The sequence below is a fragment of the Nelusetta ayraudi genome, unplaced genomic scaffold (assembly GCF_046127955.1).
Source record: "Nelusetta ayraudi isolate G7.1 ecotype Tasmania unplaced genomic scaffold, CSIRO-AGI_Nayr_v1 ptg000024l, whole genome shotgun sequence".
Lineage (NCBI taxonomy): Eukaryota > Metazoa > Chordata > Actinopteri > Tetraodontiformes > Monacanthidae > Nelusetta > Nelusetta ayraudi.
In genome coordinates this window covers 329,397-352,930 of record NW_027466074.1, presented here as the reverse complement: position 1 = coordinate 352,930, position 23,534 = coordinate 329,397, and the positions used below count along the sequence as shown (strand labels likewise).

Genomic DNA, 23,534 nt, shown 5'->3' with positions numbered 1-23,534 from the left:
TAACTTTGATCAACCCTGCAGAACTGAAAGAAAAAACTAAACTTGGAAAGTGAGATAAAATGCTCTCCGACTCTCAAGTGCCTTTGTCAAGAAAGCGCCGTTTCCTTCAAGGAGAGCTTTGCGTCAAGTTGTTATCTAGTGCGAATTGTTGCAGCATTCCAATGAAAGTCCCCTCTTCAGAAAGAGAACTGGAAAAAAAACAAAGTGTCCCCACTCGAAAGCTAAACTCACCGTGTCCGACAGACCGATTGAACATTCCGCTACCATGAGAGACGAGAGGAAACTTTCAGTTTGTGCATGGGCAAAGCTTCCCGCCCCATCCGCGTGTCCACTCTCGGCGGTGACATGAGCTCTAATTGTTTTATCGTGTTCCTGAGGTTGACTGCTCTCACCTGAGCCTGTGGCGGGGCGGCTACCACTAGAGACATCTGCTTATGTAATGAACGAGCGGCGGAAGGACTGTTATCTCACTCCTTGTGATGTAATGTCGCCCGCATAAAGGAGCACATGCTGCATAGAAAATCGACTCTGAGGAATAATATATATTTAATGCTTTCGGTCCCGGATCTCATTTGTTCCGCGGGCGTGTTGTTTCCCCTTCAGAGCTCGCCAGCAGATTTCAAAGCGGAGTGACTGGTATAAACGCCGGTTATTGGCTGGCGACTTCAATATCTCCGCGGCATAATGTCCACCAAACAACAAGGCGACCACGCGCTCCGACACTTTCCCACCGGTGCAAATGGAATCCCCCCGTTTGCGCAGCAGCAGCAGCAGAAGGGCAAAACAAAGAGGAAAGCGCTCTATTTTAAGGCACTCTGCCCGCGTTTGACCTCAAACGGCTCGTGACACAACGGCCTTCTTTGTGGTCCGGACCTCTCGCCACATAAAAGGGAGCGCATTGCCTCAGCGGAGGTCGCGTGTTCAGTTCCCTCAACCCGCTTGCCCGGGAGAAAGTTGGCTGCTTGCGGCTCCTGAGATGTACACGCGCGCTGCAAGATTGTTCAATAATTCATAAAAGAGCGCCCCCACAGCTATAAGGGCTATAAAAGGCTTAATAAAAGAAGAGTGGGAAGCTGTTTCCATGTGATTACACATAGACTGGATAATTAAACCTCCTCTATATCATGAGAAGTAAGGCTTTTCATTTCCTTGTGGCAACAAGCCTCTTAATGCATTATTCAACAACTGGGAGAGCAGGCCAGCTTTTTGTGTGTGTGTGTGTGTGTGTGTGTGTGTGTGTGTGTGTGTGTGTGTTGGTGTGTGTGTGTGTGCGCACGCACGTCGGCCTGTGTGTTTGCGCATCTGTTTTCGCTCTTTCTCCGAGTCCATTGGCGAGTCTGTTTTCCGAGGATCTTTTTCAAAAACGTTTGTGCGCGCGTGCGTGTGTGTACGTGCCGCTTGCGTGCACGCGCCGCCAGTGATTGTGTGTCCACTTCTCTCAGGAGTGATGATTAGATTACTCCCTAATAGACCCGGCCCCTCATTATGGCTGCTGATGTGTGCTCAGCCGCCGAAAGCTCGGCTCAGCTGCCGCGTGCGAGGTGGGACCTGGGGAATCTTCCTTATCTGTTTAGCAAAGCTGATTCAGCGCCGCGCCATTGAATGAAGGCAAATAGGTTTTTGCAGCTGCCACTCAGACGTGCGATACGGAGGACGGCGGACAACAAAACCTCAAATGAACCTTTCGTGAATTACACAGAAATTGATTTTCTTTTTTTCTGGAATGAGGTGAGCTGCCGAGTTAAAGCAGGAAACATCGACGCAGCAGCAAACCGAATGGTTTAGCTTGAGAGACAAAATAGGATTTTTATTTTCTCTTTCTCAGTAATGACTACACGTGAAGCCCCGCCCTCTCTGCCATGCCTGACTTGGCGGCTGCTTGGGTTGCCAGATGGGGAGAGGGTGCATTGCATTCGTGTGTGTGTGTGTCCCATTTTAAGATCTCATACACAGCTTGCTGTGGTCCTATAGTTGGGAATGAGGAATAGGTGGAATAACAGAAACACAGTGTCTGTTCCCAATTACAGGGTATAGCCTGCTGCAGCAAGCCCAATTTAACTCTCATTCAGACAGACACCATTCATTTTTTGGCAGGTTATCACCTGTGCAACACATTGCCACACAATAATTGGAATAGTGTAATGCACTATAATAATTAAAATGTCTAGACAGCATTATGAAGTAGTGATTCCAGTGGTTTCCAGCAAGCCTCCAGCAACAGGTCATGCATTGGCTCTTGGTTGACCTCGGCCCTTTCTTGTGGCCAACTCAGATATTGCGCTCCTGTCATAACTATGGTGGCCACCCAGAGATGCTAGCAGCCCTCAGTGGTGCCCTGCGGAACGGATGCGAGACTTTTGCCAGCCTGCATTGGAGGGAAACGGTGAATAATAAACGGTTGTAAATGATTAAAATGTCTCCCCTAACCGTCAACCATCAGTATTTATGCTCATGTGTGGACGCTAGCCAAAGTTTTGGAAGGTAGACATACATAACTTTTTGAAAGCATTACCCCGGTGGCTGACAGCTTTGCCAATGCGGCAGTGACACGGTGAAAAGCCGAGGCCTGAAAGACTGAACCAATGAGGTGAAAAAGTAACAGAGACCCGCCAGGCAGCCAGGCAGAAATGTTTTAGCCTTTATTGTTCCCGTCCCGCAACTCAGTCATGTGTCTCTCGCTCCGTCCACGATGCACGTTTGACTCGGCCTGAGAGCTTTTGCGAAACTCCCATCTGTCCCTTTTTTGTCCTTCCCAATGAAAACACGCGCACGTTCCCATGAATAACGAGACTTTTACAGACCTGAACTCAAAGGCGAAGCTGAGCCGCACAAAAGGAGGCTGACAGTTCACACGCTTGCGCGGGAAATGTCAAAGTTGACCCCCCCGCACGAGAAAACTCGCCGATTCGTGGCAACAAAGACACGTAAAGCCGAGACCGGGGCCAGGGGAGATGTGAGTGAGGGTGGTGGGTGGGTGGGGGTTTCCACCAAAAAAGGAGGGGGTTTAGCCACGCTGAGAAGAGGGGAGTGAAGGGAAAGATGGAAAAGAGGCGAATGGAGGAGGACAAACTGCGGATCTGATTCGACAATGACATCAGAGGCCCTGACGGATCTGATTGTTGGGCGGTGAGATAGAGGAGGACGGCTCTTATGTTGGACAGCAGATGCAGAGGAGACGGAGGTGGTGGTGGGGGGTGGGGGGTTAGGGTTCTGAGGAGACGCAAAGTGACAGGGAAGGCAGGTGTTCGCCACGCTGTGGCAGATTACAAGACGCGGGGCGGCTCGAACAGCGGGCCCGCTCCTTTCGCCCTTGCGCCTCTGCCTCTAATTGGTTGAACATCATTGATCAAGCCCGGTGCGTGGTGCGCGGGGCGCGGTGCGCGGTGGAAGCACGCAGACCGGAGGGAGGGAGGCGCTATCGGTCACACAGAGCAAATTTCAAGGATTCCCCACGCTCCGCTGGCTCTCTGCTAATCCCCGATTTCAGATACACCACCCAGATGCGGAGCGCACGCACACAGAGGACAGAGAAAACAGACACGCACGTGCGAGTGCACGCACGCACGCACACACACACACACACACACACACACACACACACACACACACACACACACACACACACGCACACACACAGAAAGAGCAAGAGAGAGAGAGACACTGGTACTGAAACGGACAATAACAAGCTCGGTGCACAGAAGTCAAGGCTAAAGAAAGATCGAAGGGAGGCGGCAAGAGAAAGGAGGGCAGAGAGTGGAGGAGGGGAGGCTGGGGAGGAGGGGGAGACGAGGGAGGAGGGGGAGGGCGTCAGGCAGCCAGAGGATAAAATTTATGAGGAGCAAGTGGGGAAGGGGTAGGAGACATGATGGAACAAAGTAAGCACACCGGGACAAATAAGCCGTTCGGGCTTTCTTGCAAACAGAAAGATCGATAGAGAGGCGCAGTGGAGGAAGTCGGAGCCTGTGAGACGGGAGGGCGGGCGGCAAAAAGGATGTGCGGGAGCAGGAAGTGGAGGCGTGCGACACCTAGGGACTCGTCGACACAGAGAGGAAAGTCGGGCGGGAGGGCTCATTACCATCTTGCACACATGAGCTAAATGTGAAGCCGCACACAGTCGACGTTAGATGGATTGAACATCACAGATGTTGAAAGGTTCATTTTTGGCATTTTTCTTCAGTAGCAGCGGCAACAAAACAAATCTGATGATTAATAAATTGAATCCCGACTGGTGCAACACACGGGGAACAACTTGGCCTCGTGTACGGCTGACTGCAACACATCACTGTATGTTCATGGTCACCCCGCACCCCTACCCCCAACGCCCAACCCCCCACCCCCCAGGCCCTGTTGCACTTTGCGTTCCATATGCAGCATTCACGTTGGCCGCGCACTCCTTCGCCTGCAGCCTCCTCCCTCCACTCCGCTGCACGTAATGAACGGCGGGGACCCTTTCGCCGGACAGAAGTAGGTCTCGAGAGGAGCCGGGAGTTTGGAGGGGGAGGTGCAGGGGTGAGAGGGGAAGGCAGCGATCTGGCCAGAGGAGATACAGGCTGATGGATGGCCGGGAGAACGGAGTAGAGGGAAGAGAATAGAAGGAGGGATGATGGCGAGCTATCATTCCATTTCCCTTCTGTCTCGCTCTTTTGATGATGAAGGCCATTACTCACTCACGTCTAAGCCTCTCCTCCTGCTTCCCCTTTGGTCGTTCGTTGTCTGTCATAGCGGTTCGGTCGGTATTTTCTCTCTTCTCTCTCCGAGACGGCTAAATAACTCTCACCGAATGCAAAAATAACCACCATTCATTTATTAATCAGTGTTACGTTTTGGCAAATATCTGCAAAACATTTTTCCAGTTGCCTTGTGGGGAGTAAATGAGGCCTGAATGGAGCCAAAGTGGCTCGTTTTTGCTTCCTTCTATGATAATGATGACAATGATGATTGAACGTCATGCTGGTGTAGTTCCCCTTTTTAAAAAATGGGTCATCGGGGATTGTTGTCTGATCCCCCGGCGACATGGACAAAATGGATTTTGCCAAAACAAATATGATTACTCTCATATCCTAAAACATCTGTAAGGGCTTTTGTGGTTGATGTTGTTATGCTGTTTTCTTTGCTGGGATTGCTCTCTTTTTTTTTGTCCTCAGTTCAATGGGATGTACACCAGCGGCATCCCAAAGCCTCCTCAGCAACACGCCTAGCCAATTGTGCCCATCAGGTATAAAAGCCAGAGTTGTTAGAAGAGATCTGGGTGTGATTTTTATCTTTATTGCATGGCATCGCATCAGCTTCTTCCAGTTGCCCTGTAAGATCTTAGGCATTTTCAAGTCAGAAGAATGAAGAAAATTCACTGGCGGCACTAAAATAACAATAAGAAAGTAAACAAAGTCTGCACAATAAACTCCAACCATTTTAAATTTCTATGTGGTCCTGATAGCAAACGGCGGGCCCATGACCTTAATAGATTTGCTTCCCTTAATGATCTCACTCCACTCTCTTAATAAATGTTCAGCCAAGACAGTGGGAGGACTGTAGAGACACCGGGGGTCTCTTAATGGCTATTCAAAGACGAGGGGGGAAGCACATCCATCCCCCGCTCTCAATCTCGGACCAGGCGTAATTCCACGCCCATCTCATTTCAATCACAATAAGAGCGAGGGGACGGCCCATATATTTTGGTTATTAAAACGGCTCTGTTGCCCCGTTGAGTCACATTAGAAGTATGCACACAATTTGGGAGGGAACGAGCAGCGTGCATGGGGGAGCGGAGGAATGGCGTTTCCAATTAAGATCTACAAAGCAGAACCCGGAGAGCGTTGGTAGGCCGGCCTGGATTCGACGGGGGCTGATTGGTGTTTAAATTGGCGGGGATCTCATTAGTGCAGCAGACGACCAGGTAAACAACTGCAGTGCGTGTTGAAATGGAGACGTTGCTCTGGGTGCCATTGACAGTGGGGTCTTTGGGGAGAACGCAGGACATGATACACGCTACATGACTGCACGTGCAAGTTGCACCAGCAGTTTTGCGACGTTTTAGCACACATAATCCCATTAAATGCAGCCGGTTATGGAGCAGAGCGTTCGGCAGTGGGTTTCTGTGGAGTTTTTTTTTTTTGTTTTTTTTTGCTGAGAAATCGGCCAAAAGCTTTTGTTGTGGCACCGGCTCAGCCGGAGCATGAACAAAGGGATTAGATCTGATGTGACTCCCACATGACAGAGGGAGCGCAGAGTTCATCTCATACGAAGCCGTTTTAACTTCATTAACGTCCGCATTAATTCCGCACATGGCTGTGACACTGGGAGGGAGGCAGGGGGAGGGAGGCAGGGGGAGGAAGCCGCACTTGTCCGACAACGTTTGGGGTCAGAGGGAGAGTGAAGAGAGACACAAAGTAAAGAAGACATCTGCCCACTGGGATGCACTGATATGACTTTTGTCAATTTTATTCCCTGGCAAAGTATTAAAACTTACAATGGGGTGCGTGCTGATGCCAAGTACCAATTAAAGTACTTGTTTGAGATTCCTACAATCACATGTAAAATGTGTTTTTGTTTTCACGCGCCGTGTAAAAAGCTCTGTCATTTTGTCCGTGTACACAGCTAGCTAGCTTTCAGTTAGCATTAGCAGACTCTTTGAACTCTTTGAGTGTCTTGTTTTGCATTGGACCCATATCTATTGGTTGCAGTGGTACATCAAGAGTTTCCCCACTGAAAAAAACGAGTTCATGAATAGATACATGTACACAGCTAGCTAGCTCTCTGTAGGCATTCGGAGACCCTTTGAAGTCTTGTTTTGGACTGATATCCTTTGCTTGTACTGGCACATAAAGACTGCTCCCAAAGAATAAAGGTTTTTGAGGTTATGAATTGAGAGAATATGATCGGTGGAGCTTCACTGATGCATTGTTGATTTTACGTCCATTCAGCCAGTTCTTGTACAGAATAAAATGGGAATGTCCTTAAACATCAAGGTATGATTTAACGGCAAGTTGGGACTGTCAAAAAGAAAAAATCATGACTACTTAAAAACATAAAACATCAATAAATAAATAAATAAATAAAGCGTGAGTGTTCCTAATGTCTTCTTAATCAAGAGATCAACATCTGTTCCCTTCCATGCCCACAAGCTTTTTAGCCTTATGTTGGCTGTTAATTAGAGCTTATTCTGCCAAAGTATCCTTTTTTGGATTGTGGAAGAAACCTTTTTTTTACTCACATATAAAATTTGCTGTTTTCATTACTTATCTTTTATCTTATCTGACTAATTTCACATCAAGGAAAACCCGAACAGGAAATAAACATTTCTCATTAGCATAGAACATTCCGACTGGTGATTGAAATGAACAATATAAAAGCAATGTTCCAACCTGCGTGGTTTAATAACTCTGGGGATTTTCACAGAAAAACACAGCCGCCACTTGTTGGCAAGCTGTTGTTCACACTGGAAGTGTTTGTGCGTCTCTTGTGTTCCAGCTGCGTCCAGGAGAAGCCTTCACTGTTTACCACACCAGTCCCACTCTGTCCAGTCTGTCCAAACCTGTGGTGCTGTGGACTCAGCAGGACGTGTGCAAGTGGCTTAAAAAACACTGTCCTCACAACTACCTGACCTACGTTGAGGCCTTCTCCCATCACGCTATCACAGGTACTGCACACGTGAGCACGCACGCTAAAAAAAAAAGAGGGGTTGTGTAATGAAAATCTTGGCCCAGCAACACTGATCTGACATTACCTTGCAGCAGCAGGGTAATGTTAATGTCATGACTGTGATTCAAGTCGCTTTTAGCAGCAAAGTTGATTATATAGCTCAGTAGCATGCCACAAGCTGTTTTCACGGGTGTAAGAAAAAGCTGATGTTTTCCTGCTGGGGGTCTGAGTCACATTAAGGCTGGTAAAACAAAGGATTAGTCATGTGACTAATGTCAGCGTTAAGCAGAAGCCTTTACACATGACATCATCTGCTAATCCTGAAGCACATTCCTTATTGGCCTTGACATTAGCTCTTTCTGGAGAAACACTACTTGGAGTCAAAAGTCTCTTACTCTACACTATCGTAGTGTGCTAACTAAGTCTCAAAGTTAGCCTGATTAGTTAGCCTGACTGAAGCCATTTCTTATGACAAGGATAAATTGCGTTATTTTCCTCGTAGCTTGCCCAATACGGGTTGTGTTTACAGCTCATTTTCTATCTCTGCGGCCACCAATGGTATGGAAAATGTTTTTTGTTCCTATTAACTCAGTGTCTGCATGCTTTGACAGCATTCCATAACCTTTGCCCCTTTTAATAGGCAACACAGCAGCCGCAGCACCAGCGAGGCTCATATAGACTAATACATGGCGGACCAATGGCGTATACGGCTTACCAAATGTGGCGCGGGTTTTATTTTAAGGTTCGTGGTTCCAGAGCTTAGCTTTCTCAAGTGGAAACAGGTTTACGCCCAAATCTCTCCAAAGGAGATTTGAAAGGCATTCATGTGAGGTAACGAAAGGAGTGCAGCCTATTTTTGGAGAATAAAGGGAAAGCTGCTCAGGGGGAAAAAGAAAATGGAAATGGCAGGTTTCGAGTTCAAACAACACTTGCGCCCACACGCTGGCACGCACACACCCCTTTATTTGTCCGCACTGGCCCACTCAGATGCGCGCAAGTTGCAATTTACTCCTATGGATGCAGGTGCACTCAAATGGCCATTCGCACACGAGCGCTCACCTACGTACACATTCTCCGGGCCTTGACGTACCAGACGGTGGAAGGCGTTGCTGTTTTTCTATGAACAGATTGCAGTTCTTTGCTGAAGGGTCAGGCTCCACTTACACATAGGCACGCACGCACGTGCGCGCGAGCACACATGCACATGGGGTTAATGCGCGCAGGCGCAGCCTCTGGGTTAACGTTTCTGCTGCCATCCCCGCTGTGGCAGCTCTGATCATTTTTATTTATGCATTCTCAAACACAGAGGGGGAGGGAGAGAGGGAGAGATGAGAGAGGCTTGGATCCAATTATTGTTATGTATTCACTCGCCGACATCCAGCTGGATTCCACTCGCCGGGGTTAGTGACGCCGCGTTTTCTTGTGCAAATTCCGAGTCGACTATGTCTTTTTTGTTGTCGACGCATATGCTCATCAAAGAATCACATCAATCAAGTCATCTGCATACGTTCTTTTTGTTTGCCCGTGTATTTTGTTTGTTTTTGTTTTTTTTTTGCTCCTTGCTGCTTAAAAGACAGGAGGATATTGGATTGTGTCTGCGGCTGAGGAATGGAGTCTGTGTTTGCATTATCTCAGCTCAGTGACCCGAAAATAATGATCGTATCTGAGTCTCCGAGTAAGGGCACGATACAGTGGAGCAGGCTGCCACAGGAGATCAAGGCACCTTCTCTGCTGCCTTGTGCCTTTACACCAAATTCCCTCCATCACCGTCTCCTTTTATTCATTTCTTCATGACGTTGGGAATATTAAAAACCGAATGGAATGAATTGTATTCTGTTCAACATTGTTTAGAAAAGAACCAGTCTTGAATGTATTCTTAAATAAAACAATCGTTTTTGGTGGTCAGTTAATCACTGTGCATGTAGTTGTTTAGTTGACGGCATGTGTGAATTATGCCGGGTTCAAAGAAATCCAGAATGTGTCCTCTCTCGAGTGATTATGGAAATTAAGAGCTTATTACTGTGACTGCTGTCAGATACTAATAATATTAGCAACTTAATGATCTGAGAAGGTACGAGCACAGTAAGTTTAACAGCAAAGGACTTCTTAATCAATGAATTACTGCTGTAATAAAACACACGTGTGCCAGCATGGTTACTAAAAGGTTTTATAGTTTCTTGGCTTTTTCTTCCCTCTAGTGTTAGTTCTAATTTGAGCTTTTCTGTTTTTATTTGACCTTTACTGGAGATGAGTTCTTTTCGAACAACTTCTCCTTGACAACAATGACTCTCTGGTCTAGAGGCGTAACATTAAAATAAGAATATAACACCCACAGGCATTTCGGTGCAATAGCCTCATATATGATGGCAAGAACCTACCACAGTGTACACATACCAGTGAATCTACAGCAATGGCATGGTTTTAGGTTGGTTTTACTTGGCATCACTTTTAGTCAGGACTGGTCGTACAAAGTCATGGTCACTGGATTCACGCAGGGAGTTTCATTGCTTGTCCTCTATTAAACCTCGAGATTAGAGACTTGGCAGGCGTCTTGACTGGGTGGTTTCAGCGCGGCCCGTCAGACGATCGATAAAGTGTTACCTGATGTTTTTTCACTCTTGTATAAATAGCTTCTAATGACTGGAAACTGGGGGGGCGACCTTTTTCAAACTGAGATCAGGTTAAAAAGCAGCTGCAGGTGTGCTCTTCTGACTCCATCTTACTTTTATTTCCATCGCGGAATGAGGTGAGGCAGATGGATTGGTGGAGCATAAAGAATATAAGATTATTTTTTTTCTTATCAATGCCGACATTGCTGACATTGGTCAGCAAATCAAAAGTCTCATCTGATGCTTGTTCCTTCGTGTGCTTTCATCAAGGAAGTTGTGGGCATCCTCTCCCCTTGGATGGCTTTCCAGTCTGCTCTAAGTGTCATTGTTGTCCTCGCCATGGCGGGGCTCTCTCCCATTTGTCCACAGACATTGTTAATAAGCTATTTATTATGAAGCCAAATGGAGAGAAGCGATCCCCGTTGAAACAGCTTTTGTTTTTGCGTCTCTTTTTCTCTCTCTGACAGCTCTGCTTTCTCTATCGGCAGGCAATTATGAGGAACTGTATTAAGTCTGTCTGGCGGGAATTGATTTGAGCTCCATTCATCTGCTTTTTTCCACCCTCTTTTTTGTCCAGAAACATGCACACAGGCGTGCACGCTTGCAGACACGCGCACACACACACACACACACACACACACACACACACACACAAAACCAAGGGCAGTAGATTTTCTAGGACGTACTGGGGCTGGCAAGCATGCACAAGAGGGCCGGAGAGGAGACAAGAGTGCAGAGGTTGATGAATCGCGCGCGCACACAAAATAAATGGAATGTTATTGTTGTTGTATCCCCAAGATAGCCACGCTCACAAACTGGTTTGTTTACACTCCACGCTCTACAAACAGAGCGCCGGACTCACAGGGAAAGTCAATAATGTGCCATTTGCGCACGTACACAAATCCATTAACCCATGATGAAAGCTAACTGCAGCAGTGTTCTTCCCCACCGAGTGGGAGCTGAGTTGTCAACTATCTTGTGCATAGATAGACAGAGAAAGCGTTTACATAGAGGAGGCAAAACCTTCGCACGCAAGGAGACAAATCAGATTTGGTATTGCCAGTTTAACTGGCAGTAACAAAGCTTCCTATTGGTGGGAGGGACGACATTAGCTGCACACTAAAGCTCGCTAAAGCCAAAGCTATTATGATATAAGCAAAAACCGCCACCAAAGTTTTTTTGGTTTTTTTTGTTTTTTTTACTGGAGCTGCCGTTCTAGTTCTGATCTGAAAGAAATGCTGCTTGCTAATGCATGCTAGTATCTTTAGCAGCGGACAAAATGTTATCGCTTCCTCTTCCTTGTTGTCGTCTGTGTTTTTTCCAGATTTGGAATAGTTGTTTCCTTCTTTCAAAGCTATCTATCTATCTATCTATCTATCTATCTAAAATAATAACAATTTTCCTCAGTAAACAGCGTTCACTTTACTATGTTGCATTCATATGGCATGGCATACAAATGGCATTCCCAAGTAAATCCCAGACATGCATGGGCACATGCACACACAGTTAACTGCTGGTACTATGTCCTTCGAGGACGTCGCCAGAAGGGGAATCAATCGTACCTGTTGTAGCGCTGAACGATGCCCCTATCATAATTACACTCATTACTCATGCAGCTCACTCTCCATTTCCTTCCTGCTTCCTCCCACTTTGTATCGGTGTTTCCTCTGTATCTGTGTTGTTCACTGTGTTTCTGTACAGCTTATTGTGTATTGTGAAACTACTGCAGAGGAAAACCCATTCTGATTATGCACGGAGACTTGACTGCATATAAATACCAAACAGAGCCTTTCGCTCAGTGTCTCTCCTACCACTCTTTCTCATTGTGTTTTGCAGTCACAAGCACACACACACACACACACACACACACACACACACACACCAACCAGACAAGAGAAGATGAGAAAATTTTCAATCAAAAGGAAAGTCATCCATCCTGAGTCCCTTTTCTTCTTATGAAATATAAATATCCTTTAAACAATCTCAGCAGTCGTCGTATGTAGATGCATCGTAGGAAAGGTTTGAATTTGATTTGACCGTGCAGCAGCGTTGTGATGGACTGAGGTAAGTCTGCTGTAATCCTCAGTGGACTCAGATCTGAACTGCACGCCTTTATTAATTAATGCACGCAGCCCCTGTGAATAAATGTGTTAGTTTGAAGATATCATCATGCAGGCATCGCTGTCACCAGATCAATAATGTGATAGCTGTCAGAACTGGTCTGTCGTGACACCTTGTCCTGAAGGAATAGCACTGTAAATTAGGACAATGTGAGACTAATGTCTTTTGACAGCACTGGCAGACCAAACAGCCACTATAAAAGTCGAGGTCAACACCAAGCATCATCTGGAATCATCACGTAGCAGCTGACTTCTGGCTTCACACAAGCCATTTTTTTGTCCGTTTTGTGTGCGCGCGCGCGTGTGTATGTAATGACTTAGCACAAGATTATATTTTTCAACTTGATGATTGGACATGAGTACTTTCCCAAAGAATGGTTGTCATGATGGTCGCGCTGCAACAAAATGACCCGTATATTTTCAAATACAGGTCAATTCTCGAACAAACACGTCCACATGATGACAGTTGTGCCGAACAGCCGTCATGTCCATCCCCCGCAACAAAAACTGACAACTTCGAAACTTATTATCGGCGTCTCACAGCAACAAGTGTTCTTTGTCCAAACCCCACGTTCTGGGATACTGGAGATTCCCCCCACCTCTATATAAATACAAATGAATCTTATCAGGCAATAAAATGTTTTGGATTTATTCTCGCAATATAAATTCAAACATTCTATTTTGTTCTAACATATGCCCTTTATAAATGCTAAAAAAAAAAAATGTCCATCCTCCTCCCATCAGGACGGGCGTTGCTGCGGTTGAACGGCGAGAAACTGGAGAGGATGGGAATCGTCCAGGAGACGCTGAGGCAGGAGGTCCTTCAGCAAGTCCTCCAGCTGCAAGTCCGGGAAGAGGTGCGCAACCTGCAGCTACTCAGCAGAAGTAAGTCCGAGCGTGTGAGCGAACCCTGGCAGTTTGTTTCTGTCGGTAATTGTGTTGTTTTGGGAGACGGAGGGAAGAAGTGTCTGTGCGAGGACTGCAGAAGATTTGGGACTCTGCTAAATTAGAGGACGGCAGTCTGTAAGCATGAACGCCCACTATGACACGTGCAAATGGACGTCAACGTGCAATTGCTGGTTGCTGCATGTGGCTTCATTGATGGCCTGCGCTTGATTTGCCGGCCTGCCTCTGAGTGATGGCTTCGGTAAACACCTTTATTATCCAGCCATCAATAGACTGCCTCATTCGCCGCTGACCTGGATTCAGCACTTTGATGTGGATTTGTTGTTGTGGGCAACTTTGTCGCTGTTTGTTTTCCACCATGTCACCATGACTACAGCTTGAAAGCTTGAAAGCTGTGAATGTTTGCATTCTACTTTCTTTGTCCAGACATTGATTTTGAAAGCTTGCTGCTAACAACCTCCAGTCATTCATGGAAAGGTTCTTTCATGACCACTTGTACCAACATCTTTATTGATCTCAAGGAAAATCATATTTGGCACTGCCTTGTGGCCCTGTTTCAACGTCATGATGTACATTTTTAAGGTTAAAGTTAAAACTTTTCCCACTGCGTGTGTGGCCAAGACGTCCTCCAAATCTGGTTGGATCCTCAAACAAAAGCATCTTAAATGCATCTTGGGTGTCTTGGGATTTGATCATTCAGGATTTTAAAATAAGCTTTGAATGGGGCCTCATCTTCTTGCTGCAACTAATGCTCTTGCCACTTGAGTAGGGTCTGCAAGGATTGGCTATGTTGATATTTTTTTCACGACATCGGAGCCTTTACCGAAGGAATGAAAAATGTACATGGAAAAAACTTGCCCCACATTCACAGAGACCACTGGAGAGAGCAATTCCATCACAACTCATTGCCAAGCTCAATCCACCTCACACACACTGATGTTCTACATGCAAGTCAACCATGTTTAATCCAAGTAGGCTAAATTAAATTGAACGGCGCAACGCGAGCAGCCGATAAGGAGTGGAAAAAATGAAACTGCTGTCCAACACTTTTATTAACTGAGTGGTTATTTGCCACTTCAGCAGGCTCCGACTCGAGGCTATGATGCCAAGCTAATTCGGTGGCCTCGTAAGAAACCCAAGGTTCACAGGGTTGGAGGGTATTCAGAGGTGATAAGAGAGGGAGACAGGATGGGGAGCATCAGAAAGGGTGGTAACGGCTTGTTTCAGTGATGGGAATTAAATGAGAGGTGCGAGGCTGTGGTGATGAGGTGGTAGATGGCGACAGAGGTGATGGGAGTCTGAATGGTTGACAATAAAATGCCATTCTAGTCATTATCTGTGGCAGAGTTCACGCAAATGGCAAGCAGTGTATTTACACATGCTCTAAGCAGTTAATATCTAATCTCAGCCCTTCTGAAGCTTCAACAATTGCATATATGTGCAGTTTAAGTTATATGCAATGAAAATTTGTACAACCAGCCAACACTTCCCAAGTTAAGACACAATCGAAAAGACAATGACCATGGAATATTGGAGGAACTACAAAAATGCCAGTGCAGAATAACCATAATGCGGCAACATGATTTTATTTGACTTTTGTGAACCTGTAGAGGCGAAAGGCTGTCCAAATGGGGCAGAACGAATCCCCCCCAACTGGGACCCAGTTGATCGCCTCCTAAATCCCCCTTTGGGGGAGACAGCAGGTGGCCACAGAAGGCAACCGTGACCCCCAGCCAGGAACAGGACCCCAGGGAGGAAAAAGAAACGCAGACACCAAATCAGCCAGAGACCCAACTCCCACTTGTGCAGATGGAGCCCGGAGCATAACGGAATTACGCTGATCACCAGCAGAGGGAGTGTCACAAAACAGCAAATGCCAACTGCATGAAAAATAGAAGTCCCAGCGCTGTTTATTCTGTACCTGCACTTGATGAGGACCTCTTATTAGTTCAAAATAGTTTGGCAGAAGTAACTGATGCATAACAATATTTTGATATCAGGACTCATGCACTCATGTCTTAGGTACTATGTAAATGACTGGGAATGCAGATAGAAGTTAACACATTTCTATACACTATTAATGGTCATTGTCCTTGTCATCACTTTCCCACAGTAAGATGAACTGCAAAAGAGAAGTCATACAATACTGTAGTTTTTTTAACATAATTCTAGTTACAACAGTGAAGCAAGACCACTTTAGATGAACGTCATTTATCCTGTCTACCACTGAAAAGACAACAGTCCTTTCTCATGCACAAGCATCTAAACTCAAGAATAGATTTTTTTTTTTCAGTCTCTGCTCTAAAATCCAGAATAATTCATCATCTGACTATTGGCCAAAATCAACACTGAGCATCCATCTACTGTCTTCCATTTATCTAGGGTGAGGTCATGGTAGCTGCAGGCTCTGTAATGTTTTCCAGCTCCTTGTGGGCGATCCCAAGGCTTTCCCAGGCAGAGCCTGGCCAGATCTGGGTCAGCTCAGTTAGACGTAACACAAGACCAAATTTAACTAAGAATGCTTGAACAGAGAAAGGTTACAGCTGCACCGCAGCCAAACCACATCAAAAAGAATTGTGTGCAATAATTTGCTGTATTAATGAGAGAGGTTTGCACTGCAAGTTTGGAAAAGAAAAAAAACAGTTTCAAAAAAATGAATTAACCCCGAGGCCTATTGTCTTCCCCAGCCTATGTTTTGTTTTACGAGTATGCAATAACAAGAGGTCGTGATAGGAGTGTCAAAGAAATAATATCTGCAACATGGTGGCGGTTAACATTGTTAAATATGATGTTTGTGAGCAGATGTTCACACTTAATTTAAAATACTGCCATGCCCCAGAGGAAACCTCAGCGGAGCGTGGCTGGAGAATCTCTTGCATGCTGATAGCGAAAAGGGAATGGATGCTTAAGCTTCAACCAGCAAATGGTGTTTTATGCGGAGGAGAATAGTAATGAAAGAACCATGAGTGCTGGGGGTGAGAAACAAAGGACCCGATTTATCACAGGGCAAGTGGTACATTGGCAGGATTTGCTCTCAAGTTCCCCTTTTAGAGCAAACCGTTCTATTTATGCTCCTCTCCCTGAGTGATTTACAATTTACGGATGTGATTTAGTCAGGCTGCGTGCTCCACCGCTTGTCAGGTCTGGCTCATCTCCACTGCGTTCACCAAAAATTAAATATTGATTTTACGATAACTGCTGATGATATATGTATATATATATATGTGTATATATATATGTATATATATATATATATATATATATATATATATATATACATATATATATATATATATATATATATATATATATATATATATATATATATATATATATGTACGCGATCTGAGTTTATCATCATCTTTGGTCATGATAGCGTAACCTTATCCCATCTTCAGTTAATTGTAACTGATGACCTGGGAACTGTTTTGGCCTCTCTTTTAAATCTTCTTGATATACAGGAATGTTTTGCATTGTCATTTAAGAATATATTTCATCCACCCATCCATCCAGAAACAGCCCATAGAAAACCTTTGGAAATGTGTTGGCATAAGATCATTAATGTGTAAGTAGTTGAGTTGTAGTAGTCCAACCTGCCAGAAACCTGCCAAAGCCATTTTTTTTGTTTGTCTGTTAGAGCCAACAGCCTTGTTAAATCACCATATCTTCCTCTATAGTGTGGTTAATGTTAAAATATTCTCAAAATAACCAGAAACATTAGACTTAGCTTTTCTCATCCTGAGGGTTGCTCCCTGCAAATCTGTCTCTCTTGTTGATTGAATTATTGCATTATTACACCAAAGGTATAATTAAATCTGCGTTTGAAAGAGAATGAGACAATCTTTGACTGATAACCAGACAAAAGTATAATTTTACACATATCAAACTTGTACCCCTGAAAACCATTGTGGATGCTAAAACATATCCAAATTTTTATTTTCCTCTCTTTTAAAGTGGCAGTAAATTAATGCCACTGAATGACACTGAAAAAAGAGAAAAACAACTCGATTCTGATAATAAAACCATGGTTTTAGTCATGAGTACATGCAGTACTGAATAATCATATCTGTGGTGCTCTTGTTTTTCTCTTTCTTTTCTGAAGTCAACTTGGATAAACATTGCGAAAGCCAGAATTCCATATTTACAGGCAAACTTCTGAAATGTCAGGGAAGTTATAAACTTTTACTGACAACTTTTCAATCCAAGGGTTGTGAACCCTAAACACAGATAGAAACTTTTGTTTGCTCCGTTTTAGGCTCAGGGTTTCAGACCACGGTTAAATATCAAATCTTATGTAAATGCTTTTCCTTTTTTTTTTTTTTCTTTCTAAAGTCGCTGACAGTTGAAAAGTGATGCAGAGAGAACAAAATTTCAAAGCAAGACCATGAAGGCTGAATGCAAATGCATACAGATACAGGCCCATCCACTACCTTCACAGCTCGGGCTTGATTTGCATCACTTCACAGTGTGTTTTCTCTTGCGCATAACCGTTTTTAAAGGCGAAGGAATAACAATTCCCTCTAGTGCATCAGTCTTTTTTTTCCACATTTCCCCTTACAGTGTTTTAATGTATTTCTGGTTTGTCTTCAATGGCTTGTCAGGGAAACGTAAGGACCAAGTCTTGCGCAGCCGTGAGCCGCAGCGCTTTTCAGGATGGAGTGGATCATTGTAAGGGGCTGTCAAACATCTGGCAAGCGCCTCTTTTTCTTTTCATCTTCTGGTTGTTTATGATGACTCGCTGGTCCTTCCTTCTTTGTCAGCACATCAAATTTTCATCAAAAGTCCCTTCAGGCTGTCACACACGGCCCTCCGCCGTGCTTCAAGCGGTAACTAGCTGCAACAAGGCGCCATTGTGAAAAATCTCAATGTATCCTTTGACGCTCTGCCTCCCTTCCCCATCCTAGTTCGAAAAAGACATGTTGTGGACAACTTCTTGGATCGTATGCGAACGTCACTCCTCTGATACACGGCCGCTGTGTTATGAGAGAGGAAGATTCCTCTTTATCTCCGCAGGCCTCCAGTCTTCAACAGTCAATAGCTCACGATCCTCTACCACTCTTCTCTCATGGCCCTTCCTGTCATGATATATACATATCTGGCCTCCTCTTCGGGCTCACTCCAGTATCATGTTGCATCTGGAGAGAGGTCGCCTGTCTTCTGAAGGGAGGCTGCTTCCAGCTGAAAATGCCAACAGTCTGTCAGAGTCATTTCAGGATGAAAAAAGGCAGGTTGCTTATCAGGAGAAACAGCCTTGAAGTCATTGGTTGTTTGTTTAGGAGAAAGACAATAGTAATAGTTCTGCGCATTACTCCGACCGCTTTAGCCTCGCCAACCAGTGTTTATCAGTTGCTGCTCTATGACTGAGTGCTGTGTGTTAAATCACAAGAGGCCAGCCACACAGGTTAGGTAATAATCTGTCTGAGCCGCTGGGACACACAGTGATTCAGAGTGGCTGAGATTGAAGATTCAGTACTTTATTGCCTTGACAACAAGCCCAACACTGAAACAGACAAAGGAGCATTCCAAAATCAATATCCTACAACATGATATCAGAATAGAATCGTGTCTCTAGTGGAGACGATACACGCCCCGGTGGGACACCAGTGCAAATAGTAACCTGTTTGGTTTGTTCTATCAAGTGACTTCCATTCTTAGGCCTTCCAAGGTCAAGGAATGTCAACTTTGACTTTGGAAATAACAGATAAAGATTTTCAGAAGCACATGATTTCTCTGTATGCTATTTCTCCTCCTTCGCCTTTATTTTTTTCAAGAAATGTCAATCCTAATGACATACCCCATTTCCACCCCCTCCTCTTCTCTCTCTCTGTGCAGCCTCCTTTGGAAACTTCTCTTAGCTCTTCTTTGGATGGAAATGGCAGCCCTTTCCCTCCTCCCCTGTCACAACCCATCTCCAGGAGCTGTGGAGGAGCTGCTGTCTGCAGATATATGTGAGCGGAGAGTGAAAGGGAAGAGGACGGCCCTTTGGACTACATGCCAACCAGTCTGGGGGACTTCCATTCAACATGACCATTCTGGTTTAGAGACTGAAAACAGACACAAAGCCCCACTCAAGAACTGGGGTACCCACTGGAACACAGTGATAAGGTGAAAGATTCACAGCACTGGTGAGGATGCGGGCCTGCCACTGGTGCGCACTACATCACAGCTACTTTAACAGAATCTTAATGTAACGTCACCTTTCTTGGTTTTATTTTTGCCTCTTGCGTGCGCAAAATTTTCACGTCTTCATCCAGTGAAGGTCATGGCATGAATAAACTGGCTGGTTTCACATCACCGTTGCCACTGGGGTCTAAGAGTGATGGGAGCTGGGCCTTGCCTCTTTACAAAGCTTAAGGTCGGTTTGAGAAAATCACAGCTGTTTCGAAGCGTAGCTGATCACTACCTACAATTGTATAATCAATCCCACCCAACACTGCATTTTCTTCTCAGGACTTTACTTTTGAATTTGTAGTTTTGGAACATCAGCACAACACATGGAGCCTAATATCAGTCTGATCATCAGTCTTTTTCTATTAAAACTGACCTGCAGTATGTCAGCAATAGATCTGTAAACAGTATCTACTGCAAATACATGTACTGTACGTACACACACACACACACACACACACACACACACACACACACACACACACACACATTTTAAGCATTATAGAATTACTATAAATCTGCCTCTTCTGTAAAATACCTTAGTCTTTAACTAATACAGTGGATCCTGAGGACAGAGCATTAATGTGATAATCACTACCTGTTTTTGCTTTGTGAAGCAATAACTGAATCATAAAAAGTGGTCAAAGAAGTATTAAATACTTAGAAATCATTTTGTTGATGCAGGAGTCCAAGTGCAAGTGTCTACTGAGGGAGTATTATTGACTTTTCCTGCTGGCGAAGCAGTGTCTGCTCATCTTTATGTCTTATCCTCTGTGTGTGCCATCTCGTCTTGCATAACAGAAATATCAAGAAAAAAGGACAAGTCTGTCTGGCCACCCACTTCTTGCTCCTGTTGTGACAATGTGGTATCAAATATTGCAAATGTTCCGGAAACAATTAACTGTGACAGTTGTCCGCTCGCCAGACACGAGCGTCCCTTGAGATGTCTCAAAAGAAAGCCGCAGACATCAGTGTACAACTTTTACAGTAAGTCCCATGAACAAGTCAATTACATGAATAAATAATCATGGAGCTGGCAACAACGTCCACCCCTCTGTCTTTTTACAAGAATTGTTGAACATTGTAATTGATTGACTGTTAAAAGAAAGGAAAAGCTCACAGTTTTTTTTTTTTTTAAAGTCTGATGTACTGTAGATATTTCCACTTATGTTTTACTGTGTCTGATGATTGCAAAACTGTGACAAGTGCATATTGGGAAAATGAAACGTATTTATCTGCTCTACAGATATAAGGATGTCTGGTATGGAAAGTGGTGAAAGTTGTGTTTTTAGAATAAACTAATCAACAATTTTGGATCTGATTTTCCCTTTGTTTTAATTGCTTGAATGAGTTGAACTGTACAAATACATTTGGAAATAAGCCACCTTAGATATTTATCACGACAGATCAAAAACATAGGAAAATGTGGACATATATACAGTATGTGGAAGAGAAATATAAAGAAGAAGAAAAGAAGACAAAGAGGAGGAGAATAAGAAGAAGAAAATGAGGAGGAGGAGATCCTGACTCATCTAAGTATCATAATCATGAATGATGTGTCGAGTTTTAAATAATTAGGAAGGTCGATTTATTGGTGTCATTGAAATCCACCAATTATCATCTTTAGAAAAAAACTTATTCAGTAGATGAATAGAGTGATGCACCTTTCAGTTGGGTTCTCCTACGATCAAAGATTACTGTTGTTGTTTGAAAGAATCATGAAAACATTCTTTGGAATTGTCTCAGTGGAGTGGTTAGCAAACATTTTGGTGGGAATTCTGAAACATTAAACAAAAATAAATAATTTAATGGACAGTCTATAAATAAATGCCAGATGACTCTTTATGTCCTATACTGAGAGTTAAGAAGGTCACAATGAACCTGTGTAAAGTGTTTAAGTTGATGCAGACTTGCAGAAACTTTCTGCAGACAATCGCATCAGATCCTTGCTCCAATTTTCTTACCACAACTGTGATAGGCCTTGTTGTTTCTCATCCTAAACATTGTTTGAACATGCGCCATCTGCTATTCCGTGTGTATTTCTGTTTCGCGCACAGTCATTTCTTTCATTTCTTCACCAATTAAAGACATAAATAGGGCACATGAAAGAGCTAATTGGAAGGTAGGATGTAAATAATTAATACAAATGATGAAGCTTGCAGAAGCATTGTGCTTAGGAGTGGAACTCATATTTCAACCTATAGTTTGACTTGTCACTCACTGACCACAAGTTAACGGGGAAAAATGGTGCACCCCGACTTTAGTGCATTTTATAGGGCACACACGCACGCACACACACACACACACACACACACACACACACACACACACACTACGATCCAATTACTGAGAGATATGAAGCATCTCAACTGTTGATAACAAGGCACATGTATGATAACCAGATTCAGTGAGCAGTGGCCTTCCTTCCCAGCCCTGCATAAATCTGTAGTGCAGAGGCTGCATGGTGCAGTTAATTGGCTATTGTTTATTGTTGAGAGCCATTTCTGTCTCCTCGAAAGCTGTTTTATCGTTTTTATTCTCCAAGTGCTGATTGACACTCGCCATTCGTCTTGTTTATTGTTATCTGCTCGTGGCTTTGATCAGCTGGATCTCATATCTCTAACAGTGCTGAAACCGAATGAGAAACATTGCCCATCAGACCCTGTTAAGAAGCCTTTAAACAGACTTTCCGCTCTAGCTGCTCTGCGGCACAAACAGCCGAAGACTGTCATTTTTCAGTCCAGAGCCCAAGTGTTAATATTCAGCGTGGAACATAGTCGGTTTTAACTGAAAAGGTCAAGAGATAAATAAAACAATCAGCTGTCGGATGGCCTTGTCAAGAGCCCTTTAGGCCACAGACCACTCCACACCTGGTCAGTTTTAAAAACCATTAAGTAGCCTTTTGCTCACTCGGTAGAGGAGGAGTGGGAGCATAAATCACCACCGAAGTGAGAAAGGATTAATCACAGGTCAAACGGGCCCCTGTGTGAACAATTCATCAGCAGCAGCTAAAAGGAACCACGGGAAGAGGTTGGCGTATCACGCTGTGCATAAAGAATGGCAGTTGTGCTGAAAGTGTGACGGCCCTCGGGCCAAAAGTGTCAGGTCAGGGATAAAGACAGGATCTCTTAACGTTTATTGGAATACAAATAAACTGAAGTTGCATCCATATAACACATATCACAGAGACATGAAAATCAAATGCATTTTTAATCACTTACAGGCACGACCAAGCTATTACAAGTGCCCCATTTGTTACGCCATAAAGCTGCGACTATTTACATTGCAGTACTGCCCTCTAGTGGATGATAGTGACTTTTATTTGAATCGTCAATTTAAAAAAAAAAAAGAAGAAGATATTCTGATGTAACTGAGAGATAAATGAAAAACGATTAGGGATTGCTGATCGTTGTAAATTGCAGACTTTATTTGTCTTTGACAATAGACACAACACTGCAGGACGTTTCATAATTTAAATGAATACCGTTTCCTCCTATTTATTTTGGGGGCTTTGGAGATGGCAAACTCCGATACAAAAATGATATGACAAATATACGTTAATAAACTTAAGAAAACCAAAACACAACACTGAAAACCACGTGCATCACAGTCCGTAGGAGGTACAAAAATAAAGTTCTACTGCCATCAACTGGCCAAACCGAGAAGAGTTTTTAACACACACATTACATCATAGTTTCAGATGATGTCCACTGATGGGAATTATATTAGGTCACGATTACCGGCACCGATCAAACACTGAGAAAGAGACGCTCTCTACTCTTCTACTGGAAACGAGCGAGGTGTTAATGATATTTCAGGAGGTCTTTCTCTCCATTTCCACACAGCCAAACTTTACTTGAAAAACAAGTATTTTGGCTCCGGGCCAGTCAGTGACTAAACTGTTATTAACGTTCATAACATACACTCATATTTATTAAATGTTGGCCCTGATTTAAAAAAGAAAAAAGAAAAAAGAAAAAAAAAGATTGCAGGACATGGTTGAATGTAATAAACAAGTGTGGGTGGGTGTATGTACGATAATTTGTTCAAATCTGTCAAAGACGAAGCGCATTTGAGTCTTGTGTCTCGAATG

At 44.1% G+C, this 23,534-nt stretch overlaps 1 protein-coding gene across 2 annotated transcripts in view; it reads left to right on the top strand.

Moving 5' to 3' along the window:
• The window catches only part of LOC142889848 (sterile alpha motif domain-containing protein 10-like), a 42,605-nt gene extending 21,848 nt beyond the window's left edge, over positions 1 to 20,757 (top strand). Inside the window, exons 3-6 of one of the 2 annotated variants that reach the window (XR_012927009.1) lie at positions 7,468 to 7,636; positions 13,112 to 13,252; positions 19,106 to 19,378; positions 20,243 to 20,757. Coding sequence is in view for 1 of the 2 variants with exons in the window: in XM_076028524.1 (XP_075884639.1) it covers positions 7,468 to 7,636; positions 13,112 to 13,252; positions 19,106 to 19,128 (333 nt within the window). In the remaining variant the exon portion in view is untranslated. Of the gene's footprint in view, positions 1 to 7,467; positions 7,637 to 13,111; positions 13,253 to 19,105 lie in introns of both variants that reach the window. The other variant, XM_076028524.1, reaches the window with a different exon arrangement.
• The last annotated feature ends 2,777 nt before the right edge of the window (positions 20,758 to 23,534 follow it).